Source organism: Dasypus novemcinctus, chromosome 20, assembly GCF_030445035.2.
Source record: "Dasypus novemcinctus isolate mDasNov1 chromosome 20, mDasNov1.1.hap2, whole genome shotgun sequence".
Classification (NCBI taxonomy): Eukaryota; Metazoa; Chordata; class Mammalia; order Cingulata; family Dasypodidae; genus Dasypus; species Dasypus novemcinctus.
The window spans coordinates 45,336,044-45,356,305 of NC_080692.1; the positions used below are offsets into that span (position 1 = coordinate 45,336,044).

General features: G+C 36.4%; 1 protein-coding gene across 7 annotated transcripts in view; it reads right to left on the reverse strand.

Moving 5' to 3' along the window:
* Positions 1 to 20,262, reverse strand: part of SOX5 (SRY-box transcription factor 5) — a 474,102-nt gene that overhangs the window by 287,152 nt on the left and 166,688 nt on the right. For all 7 annotated transcript variants that reach the window (XM_058282906.2, XM_058282908.1, XM_058282904.1 and 4 more), the window contains one exon: positions 6,651 to 6,861. In XM_058282906.2, coding sequence (XP_058138889.1) covers positions 6,651 to 6,861 — 211 coding nt within the window. The remainder of the gene's footprint in view (positions 1 to 6,650; positions 6,862 to 20,262) is intronic.

Genomic DNA, 20,262 nt, shown 5'->3' on the forward strand with positions numbered 1-20,262 from the left:
ACAAAACAGAACATTTCTGGAGAACTATCTATCTTGTCATTTTTAGGTAAATTAAGGTATCTCATTGTGTAGACTTGTTTCAATTTAATGAATGGCGAAGTACTGTTTAAAACTAAGGTATTGACATCCTTTCTAAAAGAAGATAATGGAAAAAAAGTAAAGAATATCTGAATGTATGATATAACTGGATGGGAATAAAAGGAACTCGGACCCCTGGAGTCTCACGGAAGCTTTAACACCAACTTGCCTTGAACTCCAGCATATTTTAGCCTCAGTCTACCTCTCTCTAAAATGAGGGTGGAGGTTTAAAATGTGGCCACATTTCAATCTACTTCTCGTTGTCATTTTTTCACAATTATTTCCAGACATTTTTTTTAAGATTCTTTTTTATTGTTTTTTAAAATTAAAGTTAATAGATCACAAGGAATGTTACATTAAAAAACATTAAAAAAACAAGAAACATAAGAGGTTCCCATATAACCCACTCCCCACCATATCATTTTTGTAAATCATATTTTTTTGGAAGATATACACATCACACAAAAAATGTTACACGAAAAAATATAAGAGGTTCCTTTATATCCCCCACACCCCCACCTCACTCCTCCCATACCAACAACCTCCCTCATCATTGTGGCACACTCATCGCACTCAGTGAACACATTTTGGGGCACTGCTGAACTACACAGATAATAGTTTACCCTGTAGTTCACACTCTCTCCCAGCACAGTGGGTTATGGCAGGATATATAAGGTCCAGCATCTGACCCCACAATATCATTAAGGACAACTCAAAATCCCAAAAATGCCCCCACATCACATCTCTTCTACCCTCTCCCTGCCCTCAGCAACTACTGTGGCCACTTTCTCCACCTCGATGCTAAAATTTCTTCTATTACTCGTCACAATAGTTTTATTTTATTCCTCCATTCTGTGGACCCTGGGGTGGCGATGTCTCCTCCACCTCTGGATCAAGAGGGGGCTTAGATTCCACATGGAATATATGGACCACGTTTTTATTAAGATACCCTACAATGTATTTTTTTTGAACCCTAGAACATGCTCTTTTCTCTCACCTCACTATACTTGGGGGGATAGTTTAAAATGAGCTTACCTTCAATTTAGAAATTTCTGGAAATTAGCTCATCACTGAAGTATCAGGAATTTATATGAGTAGAAAAATATTGAATGCTATTTTATTATTCAACATTACAAAGGAATTTAGGCATTTATGTGCTAAAGGGTAAAAAACTATTACCGGTGAAATTCCTAATTTGAAGAAACAGTTAACTAGTGGTTAAGAGTATGGATTCTAGTTTAAATTGACCTCAGTTTGAATAACAATCTTGACAGTCACTCTTTGACATATTTAATCATCAGTTTCCTCATCTGAAAATGGAGATAAAAGTCTATTAGAGTCTATAGTTCATGGAAATGGCACTCCCTAAAGTTGGCATGGCTGTAAGGTTTATGTAGAGTAAATGAAGTGTCATATAAATTATTTAACACTATAATTACAACCTAATGTGCACTTAATATATACTAATTTTTTCTATACTTCACTCATCAATGTCTTGATATAGGAATTACATGTCTTATATTATGATACTAAACCTCATTATCATTCTTAATGGCTAAGTCTAATAGTTAAGGCCAATGGATCGAGCAGAGTTATCAACCATAATGTAACTATACTACATAGGCCATAGATTAGCATTCTATGTCAGTTAAAGTGAGACTGGACAAATAAGACTCTAACAGCAAACATTTTTGTGTAGTGGCAGAGAAATTCTGATGGAGGAAAAAGATTCAAATAAAAATGCATCAATATCTTTTATTCCTGTTTATAACTTTTTAAATATTTCATTTAATTGCTTCAATAAATAGGCTAGCTTGGATAAAAGAGAACAGTTTTCTTTCAACCCGTATGCAAATCTGGTTTTCCGTCTAACTGTTTCACCTCAGTAGCCTCCTTTGTCCTACACACCATTCTCTTGTACCTTCTGAACGTCTGTCTGTTAGTCTGCTGTTGGCAGGGTAAGGTCTGAAACAATGCAGACTCTATGAAATCTGCCCCCACCCCATGAAAGCAAGCAAAGGCGTGAATAAGGTACTCTCATAATGATTTAGCTGAGGATTAATGCAGTTTTCATCACAACCTGCTGCTCATTTTAATGACCTTTGAAAAACAATGGAAAAATAGCTTGAGGGAAGAAAATATTTTTATGGCATATATTTGTGAGCTTAACATTCAGTTCCTTTCACCCTCTCTTCGTTTTCCACCCTGCTGCTCTCACCACAGAGCTGTAGGTCATTTGTACTGTATGCAGTGTTACTGTTCTGTTGCTTAGATGATGTAAGGTTTTGGTGTCCATTCTCAGGTTTGATCATACATTTTGACTCATAGCCTTTAAAGCAATGCTACTTTTCCACTTGATGTGAGACTTACTCATCCCCCTAGATATATTTGCCCATTTTTCTTTCTTTGCAGTGTTACAAATAGAAAATTCTGATAACATTATATTACTCTTCTCTGGTACATTTTTAAGTTTTGTTATTATCTCATGTTATTTTTTTTCATGATCAAGATCACTTTACTCAAATACATAAAATTCTCTTTGATGCCTCCCTCCATTGTTGCACTCATTAAATACTTACTTTTACCATGCAAATTCCTCTGTCAGTAAGTCTATTTATATTTCTGTGTAGTCAAAGCACATATCTAGGAATCTTGTACATGTAAACACATCAGTGATTCTGTACTCATACAGAAGTTATCTTTCTGAAACTCTGGGTTTTAGATGTTTGATGTGATGGTTAGTCTTTTGAGTCAACTAGGCTAGGCTACAGTACTCAGCTATTTAATCAACACTAATCTTGGTGTTGCTGTTAAAGTATTTTGAAGATGTGCTTAAATGGTGACTTTGGGTAAGAGATTACCCTTAAAAGTGGGGGTGGGCCTCATTCAATCAGGTAAAGGATTTAAAAGCAAAATCTGAGGTTTCCTGGAGAAGAAATTCTGTTTCAAGACCACAACATCAATTCCTCTCTGAGTTCCCAAGTTGCCAGCCCCCATGATTATGTGAGTCAATTCCTTAAAATCTATTTTTTTCTTTCACTGACACACTCTCTCTCTCATAGACAAGCAGACATAGTTCATGACACATACATACATATAGCCCATGGGTTCTATTTCTCTGGAGAACCCTAATCCATGTGCCTTGTTCAATTTATATTTCAGCCTTCCACAAAGAATACTTCAGTATTTCATCACTGTCTTTATATTATCATTAGCAAGTAACATCTCAGCTGAATTTTTAATGCATCTATTGGGGAAAGTATCAAAAACATTGTGGGAAACACAACAATGAAAACAGTCTAGTATCCACCTCCAGTGGTGATGTAGTCTTGCTGTCAATTCTACCTGCTATTGAGGCTCATTTCTGCTCTTATGCCAGAATAGCTGTAACTAGATATTATACTTATCTCCTAATTCTCAATACCTCTTACTTGCTCCTGCTAAGAAAATTTGGGGATACTTTCCCCAGGCTTCCTCCATGTAGAGAATTATCCATTGGGTTCCACCTTGTCATCTCTTCCCGAATTAAGTATTTGTGCATCTACTTTGAAGCTAGGATGATACACTGTGGTAATAACAAGGCCATCATTCAAGTTTATATGGAAAATATCTAAAGACCACTTCCACCTCCCCCAAAACACCTTGTAGTATAATACATATCCCTATAAGCTGGATCTTCTGATATTTTAGCCATGGGCCCTGAGACAATCTTAACAAATTAAAAAGTTACATGTGAGGGAATATATTCTAACACATTTTATGATATCAGCATTACCTTAACAATAAAATCAGATAGAGACATTATTTGGAAGAAAACTATAGGCCAATATCTCTCATGAACATAGAGGCAAAAATTCTCAACAAAGTACTAGCAAATCAAAACCCAACATTGTATAAAAATAATTGTATAACATTACCAAGTGATATTTATTCCAGGTATGCAATGCTAGTCAATCATTCAAAAATTAATCAAAAAGCTACAGAAATCAAATCATATGATCATATCAATTGATTCAGAAAAAGTATTTGACAAAATCCAACACTTATTCACATTAAAAAAACAACAACAAAAAACCTCTCTGCAAACTAGGAAAAGAGGGGACTTTCCTCAAATTTATAAAGAACACCTACAAAAAACCTACAGCCAACATCATAATTAATGGGGAATGAATACACACTTCCCATCTGAAATTGGGAACAAGATAAGGATGTACGGTCACTACTTCTAATCGACATTGATTACTGGAAGTCTTAGCTAGTGCAATAAGACAAGAAAATGTAATAAAAGGCATACAAACTTGGAAGGAAGAAATAAAACTGTCTTTCACTCTGTTAAAAATGTAAAACTATACAACTCTACAAAATAACCCATAGGAAGATTATGGATTTGGTGATCCATAAAAAAAAAAGCACCAAAAGCATGAATCATAGAAGCAAAAATTTGTTAAGCTAGATGCGGCAGTTTGATATTATTTATGAATTCCAAAAAGAGATATTGATTATGTTTGTAAACTGGTCTGTTCTTCTGGGCATGATACCCCTTTGATTGTATTAAATTCAGAGATTTCACTTTGACTTTATTAAATCATACTTACAGCTTTGATTCATTAGTGCTACTCACTTAGACTCCCTGCCCCCTTGGTGGGCTATATAAACAGACTTTCAATGAAAAAAAAGAAGGAGATACACGGAGAAGAACACAGAGGAAGAGAGATAGCTGCACTGACATGGCAGAGGCCCTGGGAAGAGAGATGAGCTTGATAGTCTACAGCTGACCTTGTGACCTTGTGAAGAGAACAAAGCAGCTGAGCCTGGAAAGAAATGAGCCCTCCAGACTACAGCTGAGATGAAAAGAAGCTGGGCCCAAGAAGCCTTAAGAGGAAAGGAAGGCTGAACCCTCACAGGCATTGCCCACCATCTTGCTTCAACATGTGGCCCACATATATTTATTAATTGTCAGCTGAGTGGTCCTAAAGAAACAACACTTCAATAGCAGCAAAGCAGTAAACATGCCTAGCACCCAGCTCTTGGTTTTTGATACAATTCTCCAATAAAAGAACCCAGGGCTTCCTGTAGAAATTGCTGATTCTAGGACTGGGGTAGGAAATAAACATGATGAGCCTGCATCTTATAGTGCCAGAAAATAAGTATCAAGACACACACACATGCACACACGCACACATACGTGCACACACACATACACACTAAGATGACATTATGTCAAAGTGACACAGAAGTCACCTGAAAGGCTTCTAATAACCAAAGAAGGAAAAATTTGAGTAAAAAAAAAAAAAGTAGTATTGGATTATAGGAAAATAAGAATTCATATAAATAAATGATTGGGTAAATTACCAAACTGGGGAGAAGAGACAAATCTCCTGTGCAGAAGAATTAGAATTCACAATGAACTATAATGATACTCCACCCATAAGGAAGGGGTACATGGCAACAGCCTTTCAAACAGTCCAGTATGGAAAGAAGGATGTGGAAGAATAACTTTACAGTGGAGGAAACTGACAAAAACTACTTCAGCCAGATGATCACGTCAACAAAACAGTCATAAACCACATAGAGCGCACATACTCTGGATATGGTGTGATGAAAATGGCACTTAACCTCTGTGATCATCCTCCCCAATATACATAACCTCAATTTAATTAAGAATTAAACTTAAACACCAGCCAAATTCCAATAGAGGGCACCCTACATTACCATCATCCATTTTCAATCTGTTACCATCAGCCTAACAGAAATTCTGTACAATCTATCTCCTGGGGACCTATATGTAGTCACACTGTTTTTGTTTTGTTTTAATTTCTGCGAGACTCTGAAGCAGGAGGCATCCGTGTTTAGGTGGACATCATTTTGAACAGAGGTTCATATGCATCTGTAACAGCCAGTATGGCTGTCAATTATGCATAAATTGTCCTCAAATAGTTACTACAGGTTTTATGAGATTTTTGCTTGTTTGTTTCTTTAATTTTGAAATTAGTCCCTATGCATACCATCTGGGGGATAGTATCAATAACAAAGAGATTTAAAGGATGGAATCTTAAAAGAAATACATCCTGAAAGTTGGGCAAATAGGAACTTTAGTATATCCAAAAATGTTACAGAATCACCAAATTTGAAATACACAATATGAATAACTATATTAACTTTGGAATATTAAAAAAAAATTAGACATAACTACTGAAGTAGGAAAAACGCATTAATAAATAAACATCACAAAATGTAACAAAATTATAAAATAGCCCTTGGGGGTGGGGTTGTGTTAATCATTGGAGAGGAACCCATCAGACTGCAGAAATTATCATCTGGCTATCTATTATGGGATCTGTGGCCACATTCTATTGTTACATGTTTAACTTTCACTCAATTTAAGATATCATAATGTAAGTTAATGCCTTTAAAAATTGGATAGATATGTTTAAGTGCTTCGGAAAAGAGTTCTATAAATCTTCATAGCATCAGGGTTCCATTTTGTCCAGTTTAATTCTAAGATTATAAGTTAGAAAACAGAACTAAAGTCAGGAGAAGGCAGCAGTGCTGTCTTTTCTCGCAGCTTTTACCTTCTGGCTCGTTTTTGATGAGCTCTTCCATTTTCCTCTGCTTCAAGGTGTCGACGACATCGGCCAAGCTGCCTTTGCGCCTTTCAGGAGTTCCCAGGGCTGCGCCAGGCAAAGCCTCGCCACTCTGCCGCCCACCTTCTTCCGCTTTGTGAGGTGAGGTAGATGAGTTGTGTGGGGCAAATGAAGACATAACTTTATTGCCATCAACTTCCTGGAAGAGAAGCAAAGAAGTCATGTTTGTTTAACATTCAAGAACTTTTTTTTCAGTTGGTTGTGTGCAATGTTGTTCTACTGAAACAGTAAATAAAAATGTGAAATACCATTCTGCAATATCAAAAGGAATATGTTAATTTCAGAAATGAATACATGAACTTGACGGACTAGCACTAGAGTGAGCCAAAGATCAATTCATAGGAGAAATCAAAATATAGGAATTCTTCACCTTAAACTGAGTACAAATGGCAGTATATAGCAAAAGTCAATATTGATTAGATTTGTGTATTTGTCTACTTTTGTTTGAAAGACTCAATTTTCCTTTGAACATTAAATGTTATAGTAATCTATGGTAAATATTTTAAATTTATGACTTTAATTTTCATTTTAAGTGTCTACCTCTTTTTTCATAGTACCTAATTAAAGTAGGATGCGTTTTAGTTCTCCACACTCCTCACATGATTTTAAGAAAGTATCAGCCACACACATTATTTTGACACCAGATAGGGATATGGTAAGTTCACCCCTACTTATGAAGATATTTCCAATTCCATTTACTATCTGACATGTTGCTTCTGTCATTTATACTTCGTTATATTGAACTTTAAGCCTCACTTTCCCTGTAAAATAAAGTCTCTTGCAGTATTTGCCCTTTTTATTACTATGGGTGTGTGAAAATAATTAATATTTAAACATATTGGGCGGCGGACTTGGTCCAGTGGTTAGGGCGTCCATCTACCACGTGGGAGGTCCGTGGTTCAAACCCCGGGCCTCCTTGATCCGTGTGGAGCTGGCCCATGCGCAGTGCTGATGCACGCAAGGAGTGCCCTGCCATGCAGGGGTGTCCCCTGCATAGGGGAGCCCCACACGCAAGGGGTGCACCCTGTATGGAGAGCCGCCCAGCGCGAAAGAAAGTGCAGCCTGCCCAGGAAGGCACCGCACACATGGAGAGCTGACACAGCAAGATGACACAACAAAACGAAACACAGATTCCCGTGCTGCTCACAACAACAGAAGCGGACAAAGATGACGCAGCAAATAGACACAGAGAACAGACAACTGGGGGTGGGGGGGGGGGGAGGAGAGAAATAAATAAATAAATAAATCTTTTAAAAAAATAAAAATAAAAATAAACATATTTTCATATTTTTAGTGTTCCTAATGCCATTATTTCCCCCAGAATTTCTTGTTCAACTTTTGCATTCTGTACAATATTTCAGGTATATTTTGTATAAGAGACATGATTATTTTTCTGACATTTTCTAGGGGAGTGATATTGCAATAATAAAGAAGGATTAATTCTAACCTACATGTTTTCATTTTGTAATCTTTTACTTCCACAATCCTTTACCTTTCTACAAAATAGAACTCTCCTTCCACATAAGTCCATATCCTAAGATCTTTGAGGAAGTCATTCTCACCCTATTTCTTTAATTCTGCAGCATTACAATTTTCCAAAAATATGTGTGTGAATATTTAATATTGCAGATAACAGACTATATTTGGATCTATACATTTCACCTCCACTTCTTTAAGAGATGTTAATAGTATCGGCTGACCCCAGGAAAGTGACAAATCACATTGATTTTATATCTGCTTTTAAGGCCAATGCTACATTTTTGACTAGATTAAAGACACCCTAAAAGTACTTGATAAAAAGAACTGTCATTTCAATTTTAAAAAACATTTAAAAATAGAGATGTCAACACAAACATCATATGTTAATATGCTTTTTTGTTTATGGATATTAGTCAGTAGAAGGACATTAGCTGTGGTGCAAACATCAGTTTGTTGGGTTGGCTGAGTCATGTGGGGAAAGCCAAAGTAAAAAATGTGCACTAACAGAATCTTTTAATTTATAATTTTAAATCCAAAATGGCTTCCATTATCTTACAAAAGAAATGACTCAATCTTCTACAGACAATAATTCTATAGGCAAATCTTAGTTTATAATGTACTTGAATTTAGAAATCAATATGCATAGCATACTAATTACAAGCCCCTACAGCCTACATGAAGGTATACTTTTGGATTTATTTATTTAAAACCCACAAACAAACACAAGCCAACACACATACACACAATACCCACACATGGACCTTGAAAAAGAGCAATCACAAACTCATTATGTAAACTAGCAGAATTGTTTTGTGAATGCCCATAATAAACAGTATCTCCATTTCACATGCAACATAGAATATAGCAAAGCCTCTGTATTTACTTTCCATGGAAGATTTTTCTTCTCATTTCCTTAAGGGCCCAAAGCAGAAATGCACCAATTTTAACTTCACGTTGAACATTTCTAGTTTGTATTCACTCCGTGATATTCATCAGCTGACTTTCACTTGCCATAATTGAAAATTACCCACATCTTTCTATTGTATACCATCACTAGAGGGATTGGTACTCACATTGTATACCATTAGCATATCTATTAAAATATCAGAAAAATTTCAAAATAATATAATATCCCATTTTGCATGCTTTTAGTTTTCTACACCTTGAAAAGAGGAAGGTAATATTTTAGAGTTTAGCATATTTCATGAGTATTCTAAACTCAGCTACTGTAACATTACAAAAATAAATTAATTAAACATTACTGCTATTTCAAGCAGAAATATCACCACTATTTCACTTTGGTTAGTTAAAGAGCTGTGCAATAACCTTCTAAGTACATGAGTGTGAATGTAACTTACTGGGTGGCCAAGCCTGGCAAAGTTGGTGGAATGAATACTTGATTCTTTTTCTCTTTTTAATGTTAAAATAATTATTTTGAAGAGATGTGTATATTTACTTCAAGTGCATCCGTTCAGGAATGCTCTCAGTGTCAGTCCAACCTCCTGTTAAGCCTGGATGGGTGTTTAGTCTTCTTTACCCACTTATCCCCTATATGAGACTTTGTAAAATAGAAACACACGTTCTACTTTCATCTTGGAACATGAAGAAGATCATTTTTTAAATGTTAAGTCCTTATTTTTTTATTTTAATTTGGAATTATGGCATGGTTGCAAACTTTAAAAATAAATACCTACTTAAATACATTAATAAAACAAAGAAAAGGTGGAAGCGGTCAATAGAGAAGCAGCAGTCAAAAGAGACACAGGTTCTGATGAGGAAACCAAGGACCACAGAGGAAAAGGGACCTCCCCACAGTTACAGAATCTTTACCAATTAATCTTGTGGATGAAAGAGCTGAAAGTCAAAAGAAGCTGAAAAGGAAAGCAGATGTGGCTCAAGCCACTGGTCTCCCATCTACCATATGAGACTTACAGGGTTTGATTCCTGGGCCTCCTGGTGAAGGCAAGCTGGCCCACGCAGCAGACTGGCTGGAGGGGAGTGCTGGCCCACGCAGCAGACTGGCTGGAGGGGAGTGCTGGCCCACATGGCATGCTGGTCCACTCAGGAGTGCTAGCCTGTGTGGGAGTGCTAGCCTGTGCAGGAATGCTGGCCTGCATGGCAAGCTGGCCCGAGTGGAGAGCTGGCACAGCAAGATGACGCAACAAAAAAAGACACAGAGGAGAGACAATAAGAGTCGCAGCAGACCAGGGAGCTGAAGTGGCACAAGAGAATAAGCACCTCTCTCCCACTCCAGAAGGTCCCAGAATCGGTTCTCAGTGCCGCCTAAAGAGAAGACAAGCAGACACAGAAGAACACACAACAAATGGACACAGAGAGCAGACAACGAGCGGGTAGGGGTAGGAGGTAAATAAATCTTTTTTTTCTTTTTTAAAGAAGCTGAAAAGTTCTGCATGACTGGGATATGATTGAGCCAACTCTGGATGAATTAGATAGAAGATGTGAGAAGCTGAATCTAAACCTCAGGAAGGGAAGAGGAAGTGGAGGCTCTGTGGCCCACCTTTGGGATCCACCATCAGAAACGTGCTACATCTTTGACTTCTTTTATGAGAGGAAAGCTATGAGCAGAGAGTTCTACCAACACTGTATATGAGAAGTCTATACAGATAAAACTCTGGTTGCAAAATGGAAGGAGCGGGTTGTGAGAACCTGGGCTGCCTGCACTGTATCCCGACTTGGTACACCACCTTTGGAACAGATTGCATCTGCTCATTTTCCAAAAGCAATCAGGAGGTGAGCAGATCATCGAGTGCAAGCACCGTGGCTGCAGGGGCCACACTGACTGAGGCCATCCTCAAATGCCCTCCTCCCTGCAACTTCACCGGCATCAGCCTTCTGTGCACCCCATTCCTGTGAGCAACTCTCCTCCACAGAGGAGGCCCGCCCTGGCTAGAATTAGAGCAGGACCTCTATAGGTAAAGGCTTTGCGTTCATCAGTTGGGTTTTGTGTATATGGGGACCTCATATTTTTTCAATGTAACATCAAAAAAAATTTTTTTAATGCAAAAAAAACACAAAAAACCTTTAAGTCTCCTGGAAAAAACAAACAAACAAACAAACTTGTTTTCTAACAGTCTCTGGGCCTCTTAATCCTTTTAACAGCTTTAAGTAGTTAACTGTGGTTCAGTGTAGGACTCCATCCTTCATTAGCGTGGTTATTCACCATGGAGTCTCCAGTCAAGGATGCCCTTTCAGGTTTTCTTCCCTGGGATGGCATTTACCAGTATCTGGAGGAAGGACTGCATGCTTCCCTTCACTTTGCTATGGATGGAGATCCACAGAATGTTTACTACAACAAAGGCTTAAGTGGTCCAGCCCAGCAATGCCTATTTAAAGGCCAATTTTGAGAACTCTATGGATAAGCTTCAGTATTCTGCAGACTAGCTCCCACAACTGTGATGTGGAACTTGTAAAGTTTATTGATAAAAGAGGGTTCTAACCTTCCAGAATTAGGCTGATAAACTTCCTTTGTCATTTTTGAACAAGCTTTACTTAACCTTGAGTCCTTCATCACCTTTGTAACCAAGAGAAAAAGGGAGAGATCAGCCTAATGTATCCATCCTCACTAAAATATCTTTTAAAAAATACATTCTTGTTAACTCATTCTAAAAGACAACATTTTGCTATGAACGCTTTGAGAAAAATATTCTTACAACTGGAAACTCAAATTTTAATTTAGGTAATGTGGTGATTAAGAAGAATTAACAACTTGTTTGAAAAAAGAAGAGGTTATATGTGTACTCCTCGTATTGTTCAAATGGTATTCCAGGCCTTGACTTCTGGCCTCAGGAAATACATTATCATGCTTACTTCTCCAGCTCCATGAACTGAAATTAAATTCCGACAGAGAAGTTATAAACATGACATTTAAGACTCAATCTTGGACTTGGCCCAATGGATAGGGCATCCGCCTACCTATGGGAGGTCGTGGTTCAAACCCTGGGCCTCCTTGACCCATGTGGAGCTGGCCCATGCGTAGCGCTGATGCGCACAAGGAGTGCTGTGCCATGCAGGGGTGTCTCCCTCATAGGGGAGCCCCATGCGCAAGAAGTGCACCCCATAAGGAGAGCCACCCAGCATGAAAGAAAGTCCAGTCTGCCCAAGAATGGCGCCGCACACATGGAGAGCTGACACAACAAGATGACGCAACAAAAAGAAATACAGATTCCCGGTGCTGCTGATAAGGATAGAAGTGGTCACAGAAGAACACACGGAGAATGGACACAGAGAGCAGACAACTGGGGGGTGGGGGGAAGGGGAAAGAAATAAATTTTTAACAAATTTTAAAAAAACTTCAATCTACCAAACTGTATTTTTAGGAATAATGGCTAAATTTACTTTGTATTAGGCACTGTTCAAAGTACCTTACCTGAATTAACTCAATTAACCCTGATGGGAAGACTAATTATCATCCTTATAGAGCTGGAGAAACTAAGACACAAAGACTGAAATGAATGCCTGAGGTCACCTGCCTAATAAACGGTATACTAGAAAATCTGCTCCAACCTGTCAAGACTCCAGATCCCCCACTCTTTGCCACAGTGTGATTCTGCCTCTCTTTTAATCATAAAATCTATATCAAAGTATTTCAACTTATGGGTGAACAATACATTTAATTATTATGAAATGAGAGGTTTCACCTCAATAGGTTCAACTCCTACAAAAAAGGAAATGATACAAACACACTGAAATTAAGTAAATCAACAATGCTCCAGACTTATAAAAGCTCTGTCCATCCAAATAGCCACTGGATTATATACTATTAAAAAAAGGAAACTTAGGATTAAAATAATAAAACTACCAACATAGATTTGATCTCTAAGTGAATAATTAGAGTAATGGTGCTTGGAAGTTTATGGCTTTTTAACCATGTAAAATTTATGGGACTCTCTAACATCATTTACAGTAAAATAATGTTTTGAACCTAGAAAAAGGCCAGTCGAGAAGATTTGTAGTCATTTATTAGATTATCATTAATGCAAGTTCATTAATCTCTTAATTTTAGTATTGTTGAGGCAACATAAACTATGGAGACCTAGAGAAAGTGCTTTGATGCTCAATAAGTTTTGACATGGCCATATTGTTCTTGCAGCTGTGAGAGCTCTTTTTGTGAATATCACCAGGACAAAGCAAAACAAATACTTCAAAAAAAATTTTAAGAGCTACATTATTGGCTGATTCCTTAAATCCTTTAAAAAAAAAAAAATATATATATATATATATATATATATATAATAAGTAAGGTTTTAAAATTGATTTATACTACTTATCACTTCTGGCAAATTGGGAGATGCCAAATTTTATTTAATATTTGAAAAAGTACATGATTACTGGGTTTAAAATCTCTTTTGATTATTTTTAATTTCTTAGTTAAGATCATTTTTCATAAATGTCCTGCATGTTATCCTACACTGGTAGTGCTTATTCCTTTTGGATTATAGAGCCCTTGATTACAGCTATAAAGACTGAAGTGTCAGCTTGTAGTCTTGCCCATCTTTAGGAGGCACCAGGAACCGAACCAGACCTCCCATGTGGTAAGCGGAGCCCAATTGCTAGAGCCACATTCACTTCCTGAAAAATACTTCTCTTCCACCATAGTTCCATTCATGAAACTCCTCCATGAAATCCCTTAAGTAGTCCTGTGAACCATGATTCCAGCTTCAGAAGCTCTGATCTAAATGCAGATCCTCCCAGAATTGTATGATGAACTCATCAACACATACAATTAAATGGTTAAAAAAATAAGTTATTCTTGTTTGCAAAAAGGCTCACACTGCACATTTCATTGATATGCTTTCATTGATATGATAAGCTTAAAGATGTATATTTAAATGTAAAAAACTTAAAATTTTATTGTTCTTAAGATAAACATTTAGAAAGTGATTGATATTTTAATTATGCTTTTAAAAATATAAACACACTGGGAAAAAAAGAGTATATTACTAATGGCAATCACTGACCTCTGATTCAGCACTCACTTTGTGGTAACACATATGGTAATTAAAAAAAAAAGATTTATTTATTTATCCCCCCCCCCTTCCCCTCCTCCTGCCCTGCAGTTTTTACTGTCTGTGTTGTCTTCTCTTTTCATTTTCTCATTTAATCCTGGAGACCTCTGATGGGGAGAGAGGTTACCTGTCAATTGCGCCACCTAAGTTCCTGGTTTCTGCTGCCCTTCACCTTGACTCTCCCCTTGTCTCTCTTCAATGAGTCATCGTCTTGCTGCATGACTCACTTGTGCAGGACACTGACTCATCACGCGGGCACTGGCTAACCATGCAGGTACTCACGTGGGCGCTGGCTCACCACGTGGGCACTGGCTTGCCATGTAGGCATGGTTTCTCTTCTTTTTCACCAGGAGGCCCCAGGGATCAAACTCAGGTGCTCCCAAATGGTAGGTGGAAGCTCTATTACTTGAGTCACATTCGCTTCCCACGTATGGCAATTTTAAATGGAAGACAGAGTTAATTTCTACTATTACAGTTTTGAGGGTGAGTTATAACAGCTCAATATTCAAGTATTAATTTTCTTGAAAACAGGATGTAAACACAAGAAGGTTACACTAAGGGAAAAACCAAAACTTTAAAAACTCAAAAGGGAACACTGAGAGTCTTTCTTTGATTAACATGATCAAATTCAGTATTCTGGGAACAGGATATGGTCAGTTCCCAAGACCTACAAAACAAAAGTCAAAACTTAAAGGTATCTGTTATACTTATGATTATGGCTGGTGTTAAAGCTATCCAATTCGAGAATTTTCCTTAACTTGTATGTGAAGAGTACTTAATACTTAAGTACTTAGGTCCGGTGGTTCCAACCCATCTCCAGAGACAGAACTTACCATGACTGGCCACCTTTCTATTTTGAAAAAGCCACCGAAAATATATTTGTAAAACATACTGAGTTTAATAATATTGACAATTCTTAGTGCCTAAACAATGGCAAGGTACTCTAATTGAGCCCAGATTTTAGATGAACGGTTCATAAATCTATCTGGGAATTGATAGACCAGGCTATATGTATTTTTATTTTTAAGCTCCCTAAGGGATTGTGAGGACCAGGTGTTAGGCTTGGGTTGCATGGGCCTCATCTAGAGTGGTTTCAAGCTATAGTCATAAGAATCATAATTTGATTTTTAAGGCATGCTTAGAGTATACATTTCAACATTTTAATGTAATTATTGAAATTCCCTGAAAATTAGTACTCCAAATCCTAAAAAGCACCCAATAACCACAATGTAAAAAATAGGTGGACATGCAGACATACTCATATATGTACCTGTATCATTTTGTTATATGATCTATGGAAAACCACAATTTTAAGTCTTGCCCAGTTCTAATTTTAAAAGCACACCAAAGGGACCTTACAGGTTCAATTGCCTCTTTAATGCAGACAGAACCTACTCTTGGGCAAATCTAATATTCTAAATAGTGGCAGGACTCACGGAGTTTAGGTAAAAGACTGCCATTTTATAAAAATAATTCCATTATATTTTAAACATAGGCTCCAGTTCATGTTTCGAAAAAAAATTTTTTTAATGTATTTTGGGGCCAGTGTAAATTGAAGAAGTGAGAGCTGTTTGCTCTTCCTTCAAAGCCTACACATTTAAAGATGCCTTTGCTATTCAATGGTAGGGATATTCAGTATAAAAGTCTAAATTGCTTGCATTTATTTGCCAAACATTGAGAGAGGAAATGCTAATTTACGCTCACATCATTATTTAAATACTGATAAAATACTAAAAACTAAAAACAATAATAATAAAATAGCATTCTCTTTTACCATCGCACTGTAATTATACCAAACAATAACGGATAATAGCTTAGTGACAGGTGACAAGAATAAAACTGATTCTTAAAAGATGGTCCTCAAACCACCATCAATGGCATCACCTTAGAAATCCTTTGTACATTGTTCTGGGCCCTCGGATCAGATTTCCTGAATCAGAAACTCAGAGTGGGGTCTAGCAATATGGAATTTAACAATCCTGCCAGATGAGTCCGAAGCATGCGAAAAAGTTTGAGAAGCACTGGTATAGCAAATACTGTAAGAGTTAAAGAGTGTTACAGAAGGAAAGAGGGAGATGAAAGCTGCAGTGATAAGGAAAGTCTGCATAAAGGTGATGGGACTCCAGACTTAAAGGATGAGCGAGAACGTAATGCGCTCTAGGAAGGAGAGGAGTGGGGGAGAGAGGAGAGTCAGCAAACAAGCAGAGGTAAACAGGACTCACACGTGTTAGAAGAGAACGACATGGACTTAATTTTTTCAACATTTTGGCACATGTTGAAAGACTTAAATTTGCTGGTCTCTTACAATACAGATTTGAGAATTTGCGATTGATGCCAAAATGGCATTGTGGAAATAGACTGCTTTTAGAAATGTATCAAAAATTTTGTTTAAATTTATTAATATTTTAATATCATTTAAAATAAAAATAAAACAGTGCTAGTTTACTTTATTTTTAAATGACTATTATATTTGCCATCTAATTTAATTCCAGTGAGTGAAACTGAAAGTTAAGGACAGTTTTTTTCTGATTTTAAATAAGAGGGTAGGGTACGAGTAGGAAAGAACAATTTTGGAAAAATGTCTTCATTTACAAGTTAGCACTACATAGGTAAAAGTATCTAATGGTTCTTTTACAAATACTCCAGAATCACAATTGCTAAGAATCTAAGAAATGCTGCATTCAAGAATAAAATATATGTTTTCATGTGCTCTCAAAACCACTTAATAAGCAAAAGTGGCATTTAGAGAATTGCTAATACATTAACTAACAGAACCTGTAAAAACAAAGAACATTTTGTGCTGTGACAGCCTCATTATCTTCCTGCTGCAGATTTGTGCCCTGTGTCTTACTGGTGTTTAAACATCTAGCAAATATACTTTAAGACATTTGATGATCTCTTCCCTGAGGGCACAAAGGCCACTCATAAGATGTTTCCCAACAAAAATGAGACCACATTTTTCAAATTTATATTTACGTCACAACACCTCTTTTTAACACTAGCAATGCAGATTGTTTCAAGAAATAAAGAAAAACACCATTTATTGTAGCTAGCCAGAGATTATGTATAATGTACCTATCATTTTCCTAAGACTTTTCCAGAACATTCTTAATGTAGTTAGCAAACTTGACTAAATACCTATTCACTCTATCAATCTGAAGAAATAAAACTTCATAAATTCCTCAAATTGTTATCTGTGTGCCGAAAGTTTGTAAATTATTTGCTTGAGTATAAGCAAATTGGGAAATGATTTCTTTTTATGCCTCACACCAATGAGCATAGTGTGTTATAGAGTAGACACTCAGGAAAATTAACAGGCTCAGTGTTTGTTAGCATTGCTTATAACTGGAGACCAACTAAATGTACAGTAATAGGCAAAATAAATCCAATTCTTTGATATAAAATAGTAGCAAAGCAATATAAAGCGTGGTGAAGTACACTAAATTCAGAGGTCAGGCTCTTTGGGTTCAAATCCAGACTGTCACTTATTAACCTTGGACAAGCTGTCTAAATTTTCAAAAATCTCAGTTTGTTCATCTATAAAATGGGAATAATAAATGATACTGATTCATATGCGCAATTGGATAGTATCATTGACCTCCAGAATTCAGCACTCATGAAAATAAACATTAAAAAATAAATACGTCATTTCCTCAATTTTCTCTTTCAATCATATTAAAAAAAAAATGGATTGAATGCTAACTTGGAAGGCAACATGATGATGTGGTTAAGCTCAGTGAATCTGAAGCAAACAGCTACCATTCAAATCCTGGCTCCATAATTTATAAGCTGGGAGGCCAAAGACAACTTTTTAAATTTTTCTATGCCTTGGTTTCTTCATCTTTAAAACAGGAATAGTGATATCTACCTCATTGTTAAAAGATATATAAGTTAAGACATAATGAGTTATATATGAGTCAGAAGATTTCATGAGTTAGTATGTATGTGACAAGTTAGAAAACTCCTACTATGGTAACTATGACAAGAGCTGCATGAGTGTTTGTTAAAATAAGTGTGCTCCAGGCATCATATTAGCATTTAAAGATGAAGCAACCACAGAGCACACAAAAAGGAATAACCTATGCCCTTTACAAGGAAAGTGGAGATGAAGGTATTAGCAAGAGACCAATTCCCCATATTTCCTCGCTAAAAAAGGAAAGGCATATGTACACGTAGTTCAGAGTTCTTTCTACTGAATTAAATTGTATCCGAAGTGATACCTTTTTAAAAGAAGAATTACAAGTTTTTTTTTAACTTTTAATGATAACTTAATACCAATTTTTTTTTAGGAAAAAGTAGCTCACAAAATGTCATAAAACATCAGTGTGCTTTCAACTCTGTTGCATACTCATATTCAAATTTCAGTTTCATGGTTCTCTACAAAGTGATTGCTCAGAAAAATGACCACAGAAAGAAAGTTCAATTACTCCTCATTAAAGAAATAAAATTATTAAAGTCAAAGACTGAAAAAATAAGTGCATGACTCCAATTACTTTTATGCCATATTCTACTTTTCTTCAATATTTATTTGTTTGTGAAATATACACATCAAGATTTTTCTCTCTTCATGAGAATACTACCACCACCATAATTCTCTGGTATATAAACCCTTATGTACCTTTAAATTGTAAATGCAAACAACAACAACTGTAATGTGTGTAAGGATAGATTCAGCATCTATCCATGTCTGCTAGCTTCACTCCTCTGTGCTCCAACGGCAAGTTGCACAGAGTTTGGGTAGTTTGTCATGTCCCTAGATTGGACTAGTTTCAGAGCCCAAAGCCAGTCTACTTTGTTATATCATCAAACTAATTCCATACTCCTGTTTAATAAAGGCTAAAGGTCTGTTTTTCTATATTACAACTTCCAATAGAGCACTATGCTTATAGCAAATGTAGTACACTTTCTTTGAAATTAGACTTTAAGCATGAATTGAGGCATTAGGCAGTGATTTCAGATATAAGGAATGCAAGCCTCTGTCCTCATTTTAAAAATAATAAGGCTTTAAGCAGTCACACAGTCTTACAAAATTTTCCAACTAGTCATATTATTTAATTGTACTAGAAAGTAGAATTTCCTGAGCCTCCTTTTAGTGGGCATATAAGGGCCAACATTTAGCTCTCACAATCACTGAGACAAAAGGCATATATTTTGTAAAACATATGGTTCTCTGCTAACATACCTTCACCCAGTTCATACCAGTAATTTATATTTAGATGTTGTTACTTTATTTTTGTAGTTCTTTGAAGACTTTTATAAATATCTCTAAACTCTTAGGCATATTGCAGACCCAATACACAAAATCTATTTAAATTCACTAATGTTTCAGTAAAAATACAGCTATCACTTCTGCAGTTCCCACTAGGCACTCTTACAAAAGGTTTATGGATGCTATCTTATAATTCTCAGAATAACTCCAAGAGGACTATTATTCCTTTTTAACAGATGAAGAAATTAAAGTTCTGTGGGTAATCTACCCAAAGTAATAATAAGAAATGGCAAATTGGGGAACTCAAGATCATCTAACTCTAAAATCCATGCTGGTCATCATTAAGTTATTCTCCCTACCTCAACTGATTCAGACCCTGCAGGAGATGCCAAAGATCTAAAAAAATAAGGATGGTTCTCACTCCTCAAAGAGTTTACAGTTAAACTTGAGAGGCATTTAAATACACAAGGAACAATTAGAATCATAACAATCATATAAGTACTAAATTATATTATAGCAAATTACACATGCAGAAGGAGTTTAGAGAAGAGTACACATCGGAAATCAAAGAAAAGTAGGGCATTCCTTATCATAGCACTTAGCATTCTGTTTTGGGATTACTTATTTGATTTTCTTTCTACACCATGAAGGCTGGGGACATGTCACCATATACCCAGGCCCTACTATTTCAGTTTGATAAATTCATACTGAGCCAATGACGTAACATTAAACATTTTTTAGAGATGGCCTTTTGGCCTAAGCATAGAAGAAAGAGGTAGAAAATGGAAAAGTAGAGAGGAAAAGATATAGATCATTCCCAAAGGTA